The 9,173-nt window shown below is 41.1% G+C and overlaps 1 protein-coding gene across 1 annotated transcript in view; it reads left to right on the top strand.

The window, feature by feature from the left end:
• Positions 1-324: 324 nt before the first annotated feature.
• Positions 325-9,173, top strand: part of si:dkeyp-23e4.3 (rho GTPase-activating protein 7) — a 31,604-nt gene continuing 22,755 nt past the window's right edge. The window contains exon 1 of the mRNA XM_014137973.3: positions 325-528. Within this exon, the coding sequence (XP_013993448.3) occupies positions 516-528 (13 nt within the window). The 5' untranslated portion in view covers positions 325-515. The remainder of the gene's footprint in view (positions 529-9,173) is intronic.

The following is a 9,173-nucleotide window of genomic DNA, read 5'->3' as shown; positions in this document are numbered from 1 at the left end:
GAATCTCTTTCAGGTCACTCTAGTCTAGTCTAATACCAACAGGGCAATGTCATGGGATCAACCAGTCTCTTAAGGGTGGTGGTGTGGGGGGGGGTACATTAGCTAATTTAAAATGAATTATTTTATATCAGATGTTACAATTGTATTAATTTTCACAGTAGAGAAAGTTATCTGAATTCTGAAATACTTTATAAATACCCTTGCATGCTTTTAAAGTCAACAGCCTTGGTCATCCATTATGTAATTTTGGAAGCCTCCCTCCTGGGGTGAGCGTTAAGTGCAGTTGGTATGGTCCAGGGGAGGGAAGGGCGACTGGAAAGTGGAAATGTTTGTACTGATTTCACTATGACGCCCAATATGATCAAGACAGCTGAACTTGTCTTCAATATTTGAATGGATTTGTTTAGTTTTTATGTATTTGTATTATTCAACATCAAGTTTGATAAGTTTGCTCATCCTTAACAAGAATAAAACGAGACTAAATATCACATTTTATCTGACAACGTTACAGCACCATGTTGATTACAAGTAAGTAACAACTTTTCTTCTATGAACTTTAGTACTACAATATCAAATTCTAGGACTCCGACAAATATACACTTAGATGTATTAACATATTCAGAGAGCCACTACTAACCTGATAGGGTGTCAGCTGTGAGGTTCATGTGATGCTCAAAATGAGGTGAGGAGTTCAGATGATGTAAGGTGATGTGCTGCACCACCGCATGAGCATCAGCCCTCTAGTCTAACGCATGCTCTAGACTATAGTTTTGCAACAGGCTTTTAAAAATACTTATTTAACAAGCCTAGATGTTTTGTCATATAGATTCAAAAGGATTAGTTTGACTTTCAAGGAACATGAAAGGGTTCACTGTGGCTTAGTTGGTAGCACATGTGTGTGCCACATCAGGGTTGTGGGTTTGATTCCCACAGGGGACCAGTATGAAATATATGCACTCACTACTGTAAATCACTCTGGATAAGAGTGACTATAATGTTAATAAATTACTATAATGTTAATAAAATCCTTAAATGTTCTTGAGTGAGCTCTAATGAAAAAAATAAGTGGTTGATTGTTTGAGTAAAGTCAGTGTCAATATTCACCATTTTGTCAAGGAAAGTGAGTACATAAATATGATACTTCAGCTCATTTAAAATTAATTCTTTTATATCAAATAATTTTATAAATACTTGTTTAAATAGCCTAGATGTTTTGTCATATAGATTCAAAAGTTAAGTTTCTTAGTTTACTCTAAAATTAAGAAAATGAATCCTATAAAAAAATGTCCACATAAAATATTCAAATGACATCTTAAGAATTTAGGCCTACGGAGTACAAAAATAATATTTTTATTTCTGGCCTGTAGGTTGAGTGTTATGTGGGAGAGTGTTATATTGAATTCTTCATGCAGGTGCCAGTCAATTGTTTAAATTCATTTCAGTGATGTTAGTGTGTAATATACTGTATTTGTTTCCTGCTCCATACATATTCCTAGCACGTAGGCAATGGGTTCAGGCTGCAAAATTTGATGAACTTAGGAGTTATGATAGAAAACCAGCTACTTTGGAATCAGAGATAAAATGCCTAGCACATCTGTTGTTTTCCAATAAGTCTTTTTCCCATGGTGTTAGCTTTTCAGAGGATCCAGACTGAACAAAGTCACTCAGTCATTGCAATGGATTAGAGTATTTGGTCTCTAATCAACTAACCATTGTATTTCACCATTTTAAGATTTGGCATCTTATCATGTGCATAGTTCTACTTGACCATTAAATGCCAAGTATTTCAATCCAATCAACATGATTCAAAGTGAGCAGACCCCTAAATTGGGCTCATTTGCAGATGGTTCTCTAAAAAGGTTCAGTAGAGATTGACTGGTTCATTGTGGTGTCTAGTATTTCCTAGAAGACCTTAATTCACCAATTATACTTTCTGCAATCTGAAAGTTCTCTAACTATAGCAGCAAAAATCCCTCCAACTCATTTCCCCATTGGCATGAGTGGATCACACAGACACTGTTGTTAGCAACCAGGAGCAACAGAGCGCAGGAACAATTATACCTATGACCTAATGCAATTCTACTTGACAACTTTGGCCGGGGAGTAATGGAATGAGATAAGCCAGCGCTGGTATAGATGGTTAAGGGGGATAAGTTATTGTGTAACGATCACCAGGTGCTCTCTGATTGCCATTGTTATAGAGCCATTGTTACTTTTTCCATATTAACTCTGATTTGCTGACCAAGTGACACTCTTGGGTCATACACAAAATACCTAACAGAACAGAAACATGATAGATGACCAACTGCTGGATATCACTGTTATTTGTGATTCATCAAACATCTATATTCTCTGATTTAAGAACAGAAAATGGAGGTCAGTTCTATCTGTTGGTCTTTCCTGTCTTTTCCTCATAAAAAATGTCCTTGTTTACAGTCATTCAGAGGACATATGTTGGCCATTCACTAGAACACATCCATCCTCTCTGACATGGTTGTAATCTAACTAGGCCACGGTAACCACCCAAAGTCCTATCATCCCTAGCACTCCGCTTGTCTAATGTTACAGTTCTCAACATAACTTCACAGACATTTGAGGTTTTCATACCACTTTTACGCCTCACTTGACACTTGCCATCCCAGGAAAAAGCAGCTAAGGCTTGGTCCTCTGGAGGATGATGTGAAGATCAGAACCATGTAAGCTGTCAGAGCAGAGAGATGTTACCATATCACACTGAGACGCTTTTCTCATGTCTATCAACTCATGAAGAGACATGGCAAAAGATAGCTCTAGGCCTGGAGGCCCATATAGTTGTAGGACATAGGAGACTGCTACGAAGAGTGGGTGTGTAGTGTGTGGTGCGCGCTGGGACGCCACTCGGGGGGGGGGGGGGGCAGGGATTGCATCAGGGCTAGAGCACGTAGCGCCATTTTCCCAGGCCCCTAAACGCACTCCTCCGACTTCCTGGCGCTGTGAGGGAGGGTGGGGTTGAATTGCGAGCACGCATCTCTTATCAGAACCCAGAGCCCAAAAGCACAACTTCCTCCAAGGCGGCCTGAGGAATTTGGAATAGGAAGAGCCTTTCCCTTCTTGGCCATATTAAAATTGGCGGTCTCACAGATACAATCGTGCTTATACGCAGTGAGAATACAGTGGTGAACAAGGCGTAGTGAAGTTTATTGTTCACTGTTTTATATATATTTCATACTGCAACTGGGTCACCTGTCTTATGCCTTTTCCAGCCCTGTGATGTCATTCTGACCACTGGTTTGGGTAGCTAATAGTTTATTTACATCTGGGAGCAGGGTGTTAGTATAAGGTGATAACAACTTAGGCTTTATGGTCGTTCCACGGTGCCTTTTGAGAAGTGTAACTTGTTTTTTCATTTTTTTATTTCAAGAGGTTAAATAAATAAAAATACTATAGCAAGTGCATATGAAGTGCCAAATAAAGTAACACAGTTGACCGTAACAGAGTTGACAGTAACAGGGTTGACGATTTCATCTTAAATCAGCCATGAATCCCATTTTGACAAGGGGAATGGAAGCTTATTGTGTGCAACAGGGAGTGGCAATGGAAGGCAAAAAAAAGAATTGTTAAAACATTTGTAGCCTGTCTATCTATGGGTAACAGGGTTGACGTGTTAGGCTTGACCCGCTCAGTTTTCCACCACAAAACACAGGAAAATGGCCAAAAAGAGTAGAACCAGCTCACCTATTTTTACACTATGATTTGACTATTAGCTGTTTAATGTTGCTTTCGGAAAAAAGATTAAAAAAGGAATAGTTTACTTTCACCATATTAAAATGGGAGTTCACGTAGCAGGGTTGACCATAAAATGAGGGACAGAGGTAAATGAATCACTAATCACACTAAATAATAATCTAGAGAAATGACTTTGTCAAAGCAAAATAATAACTAGGGCTTCACAATGATGGCGAAAACTTAGAGAAATGTTGGGCTTAAGTGGATTAAAATCTTCCTAGATGTCACAGAGGGTGCAGGTAGAATGCCCACCCAAATCACACCCTGACCAAACCTAAATAGAGACATAAAAAGGCTCTCTCAGGTCAGGGCGTGACAGCAGGCTTTTAATATAACCCTGGCAGGTACATTCTGATACATAGCTTTACACCCTCAGAGTTATGTGATACTAGCCTGTATGCCATATTTTAGCAGGTACAGCTGATCTCCTCTCTAATGTCATAAACTCTGTTCGTCCATCCCAAAACTTGTATTTGTATTTATTATGGATCCCCATTAGCTGCTGCCAAGACAGCAACTATTCTCCTGGGGTCCAGCAAAATGAAGGCAATTATACAATTTAAAAAACATTACAATACATTCACAACAGATTTCATAATACATAATACATAATACATCACATAATACGTGTGTGCCCTCGGGCCCATACTCTACTACTACATACTGTGCCTTGCAAAAGTATTCATCCCCCTTGCCATGTTTCCTATTTTGTTGCATTACAACCTGTAATTTAAATGGATTTTTATTTGGATTTCATGTAATGGACATACAAAAAATAGTCCAAATTGGTGAAGTGAAATGAAAAAAAACTATTTCAAAAAATTAAAAACTGAAAAGTTGTGCGTGCATATGTATTCACCCCTTTGCTATGAAGCTCCTAAATAAGATCTGGTGCGACAAATTACCTTCAGAAGTCACAGAATTAGTTAAATAAAGTCCACCTGTGTGCAATCTAAGTGTCACATGATCTGTCACATGATCTCAGTATATATACACCTGTTCTGAAAGGCCCCAGAGTCTGCAACACCACTAAGCAAGGGGCACCACCAAGCAAGCGGCACCATGAAGACCAAGGAGCTCTCCAAACAGATCAGGTGTCACGTCCTGACCAGTAGAGGGAGTATTTGTATTGTAGTTTGGTCAGGACGTGGCAGAAGGGTATTTGTTTCATATGGTTTGGGTTGTGTGTGTAGTATTAAAGGGGTGTTTGGTTTATGTATTCCGGGGTTTTAGTGTATGTTCTGGTTTTGGTTTTCTGGTTTGTCTATTTCTTTGTTGTCTGTGTGGCTCCCGTTCAGGAACAGCTGTACGTCATTGTTCCTGATTGGGAGTCATATATTAGGAGCTTGTTTTCACCTGGGGTTTTTGTGGGTAGTTGTCTTTTGCACTGCTAGTAATATTTAGCCTGCGAAACTGTCATCTGCCGTTCTTTGTTTTGTTGTTTTTTCCGTGTTCTCTTTATTTAATAAATATAAAGATGAGCATCCACATTCCCGCTGCGTTTTGGTCATCTCTACACGACGACACCCATGACATCAGGGACAAAGTTGTGGAGAAGTACAGATCAGGGTTGGGTTAAAAAAAATATCTGAAAGATTGAACATTCCACAGAGCACCATTAAATCTATTATTAAAAATGGAAAGAATATGGCACCACAACAAAGCTGCCAAGAGAGGGCCACCCACCAAAACTCATAGACCAGGCAAGGAGGGCATTAATCAGAGAGGCAGCAAAGAGATGAAAGATAACCCTGAGCTGCAAAGCTCCACAGAGGAGATTGAAGTATCTGTCCATAGGACCACTTTAAGCCGTACACTCCACAGAGCTGGGCTTTACGGAAGAGTGGCCAGAAAAAAAGCCATTGCTTAAATAAAAAAATAAGCAAAAGTTTGGTATTCGCCAAAAGGCATGTGGGAGACTCCCCAAACATAAGGAAGAAGGTACTCTGGTCAGATGAGACTAAAATGGAGATTTTTGCCATCAAGGAAAATTATATGTCTGGCACAAACCCAACACCTTTCATCACCCCGAGAACACCATCCCCACAGTGAAGCATGGTGGTGGCAGCATCATGCTGTGGGGATATTTTTCATCGGCAGGGACTGGGAAACTGGTCAGAATTTAAGGAATGATGGATGGGGCTAAATACAGGGAAATTCTTGAGGGAAACCTGTTTCAGTCTTCCAGAGATTTGAGACTGGGACGGAGGTTCACCTTCCAGCAGGACAATGACCCTAAGCATACAGCTAAAGCAACACTCGAGTGGATAAAGGGGAAACATTTAAATGTCTTGGAATGGCCTAGTCAAAGCTCAGACCCCAATCCAATTGAGAATCTGTGGTATGACTTAAAGATTGCTATACAACAGCGGAACCCATCCAACTTGAAGGACCTGGAGCAGTTTTGCCTTGAAGAATGGCCAAAAATTCCAGTGGCTAGATGTGCCAAGCTTATAGAGACATACCCCAAGGGACTTGCAGCTGTAATTGCTACAAAAGGTGGCTCTACAAAGTATTGACTATGGGGGGTGAATAGTTATGCACGCTGAAGTTTTCAATTTTTTTGTCTTATTTCTTGTTTGTTTCACAATTAAAAATATTTTGCATCTTCAAAGTGGTAGGCATGTTGTGTTAATCAAATTATACAAACCCAAAAAAATATATTTTAATTCCAGGTTGTAAAGCAACAAAATAGGAAAAATGTCAAGGGGGTGAATACTTTTGCAAGCCACTGTATCTACAACACAAAATCCATGTGTACGTGTGTGTATAGTGCATATGTTATCGTGTGTATGTATGCATGTGTCTGCGCCTGTCTGTCTGTTTTTTAAATTAAATGTTAGTGCTTGCATGAGTTACTTGATGTGGAATATAGTTCCATGTAGTCATGGCTCTATGTAGTACTGTGTACCTCCCATAGTCTGTTCTGGACTTGGGAACTGTGAAGATACCTTTGGGGGCATGTCTTGTGGGGTATGTATGGGTGTCCAAGCTGTGTGCCAGCAGTTCAAATAGACAGCTTGGTGTATTCAACATTCAACTTCTCACGAATACAAGTAGCAATGAAGTGAATCTCTCCTCCACTTTGAGCCAGGAGAGATTGATATGCATATTATTAATGTTAGCTCTCTGTGCACATCCAAGGGCCAGGCATGCTGCCCTGTTCTGAGCCAATTCCAATTTTCCTAAATCCCTCTTTGTGGCACCTGACCACACAGCTGAACAGTAGTCCAGGTGTGACAAAACTAGGACCTGTAGGACCTGCCTTGTTGATAGTGCTGTTAAGAATGCAGAGCAGAGCTCTATTATGGACAGACTTCCCCTATCCTAGCTACTGTTGTATCAATATGTTTTGACCATGACAGTTTATAATCCAGGGTTACTCCAAGCAGTTTAGTCTCCTCAACTTGCTCAATTTACACATTATTCATTACAAGATTTTGTTGAGGTTTAGGGTTTAGTGAATGATTTGTCCCAAATACAATGCTTTTAGTTTTTGAAATATTTAGGATTAACTTATTCCTTGCCACCAATTCTGAAACTGACTGCAGTTCTTTGTGAAGTGTTGCAGTCAATTCAGTTGCTGTGGTGGCTGACGTGTATATTGTTGAGTCATCCACATACATAAACTCAGCAAAAAAAGAAACGTCCCTTTTTCAGGACCCTGTCTTTCAAAAATAATTCGTAAAAATCCAAATAACTTCACAGATCATCATTGTAAAGGGTTTAAACACTGTTTCCCATGCTTGTTCAATTAACCATGAACAATTAATGAACATTCACCTTTGGAAGGGTCGTTACGACACTAACAGTAAAGAGGCCTTTCTACTGACTCTGAAAAATGTCAAAAGAAAGATGCCCAGGGTCCCTGCTCATCTGTGTGAATGTGCTTTAGGCATGCTGCAAGGAGGCATGAGGACTGCAGATGTGGCCAGGGCAATAAATTACAATGTCCGTACTGTGAGACGCCTAAGACAGCACTACAGGGAGACAGGACAGACAGCTGATCGTCCTCGCAGTGACAGACCACATGTAACAACATCTGCACTGGATCGGTACATCCGAACATCACACCTGCAGGACAGGTACAGGATGGCAACAACAACTGCCCGAGTTACACCAGGAACACACAATCCCTCCATCAGTGCTCAGACTGTCCGCAATAGGCTGAGAGAGGCTAGACTGAGGGCTTGTAGGCCTGTTGTAAGGCAGGTCCTCACCAGACATCACCGGCAACAACGTCGCCTATGGGCACAAACCCACCGTCGCTGGACCAGACAGGACTGGCAAAAAGTGCTCTTCACTGACGAGTCGCGGGTTTGTCTCACCAAGGGTGATGGTCGGATTCGCGTTTATCGTCAAAGGAATGAGCGTTACATCAAGGCCTGTACTCTGCAGCGGGACAGATTTGGAGGTGGAGGGTTCGTCATGGTCTGGGACAGTGTGTCACCGCATCATCGGACTGAGCTTGCTGTCATTGCAGGCAATCTCAACGCTGTGTGTTACAGGGAAGACATCCTCCTCCCTCATGTGGTTTCCCTTCCTGCAGGTTCATCCTGACATGACCCTCCAGCATGACAATGCCACAAGCCATACTGCTCGTTCTGTGCGTGATTTCCTGCAAGACAGAAATATCTGTGTTTTGCCATGGCCAGCGAAGAGCCCGGATCTCAATCCCATTGAGCACGTCTGGGACCTGTTGGATCGGAAGGTGAGGGCCAGGGCCATTCCCCCCAGAAATGTCCGGGAACTTGCAGGTGCCTTGGTGGAAGAGTGGGGTAACATCAGCAAGAACCGGCAAATCTGGTGCAGTCCATGAGGAGGAGATGCACTGCAGTACTTAATGCAGCTGGTGGCCACACCACATACTGACTGTTACTTTTGATTTTGACCCCCCCTTTGTTCAGGGACACATTATTCCAGTTCTGTTACTCACATGTCTGTGGAACTTGTTCAGTTTATGTCTCAGTTGTTGAATTTTGTTATGTTCATACAAATACTTACATGTGTTAAGTTTGCTGAAGATAAACACATTTGACAGTGAGAGGACGTTTAATTTTTTTGCTGAGTTTAGATATTCCTGGCTTTACTTAAAGCCAGTGGCATGTCGTTAGTAAATATTGAAAAAAGTAAGGGGCCTAGACAGCTGCCCTGGGGAATTCCTGATTCTACCTGATTTTGTTGGAGAGGCTTCCATTAAAGAACACCCTCTGTGTTCTGTTAGACAGGTAACTCTTGATCCACAATATAGCAGGGGGTGTAAAGCCATAACACATTTTTCCAGCAACATACTATGATCGATAATGTCAAAAGCCTCATTGAAGTCTAACAAAACGCCCCCCACAATCTTTTTTTAATACATTTCTATCAGTCATTTGTGTAAGTGCTGTGCTTGTTGAATGTCCTTC

Source organism: Salmo salar, chromosome 13, assembly GCF_965601325.2.
Source record: "Salmo salar chromosome 13, fSalSal1, whole genome shotgun sequence".
In the NCBI taxonomy this organism is placed as follows: Eukaryota; Metazoa; Chordata; class Actinopteri; order Salmoniformes; family Salmonidae; genus Salmo; species Salmo salar.
This window is presented reverse-complemented; position numbering and strand designations above follow the sequence as displayed.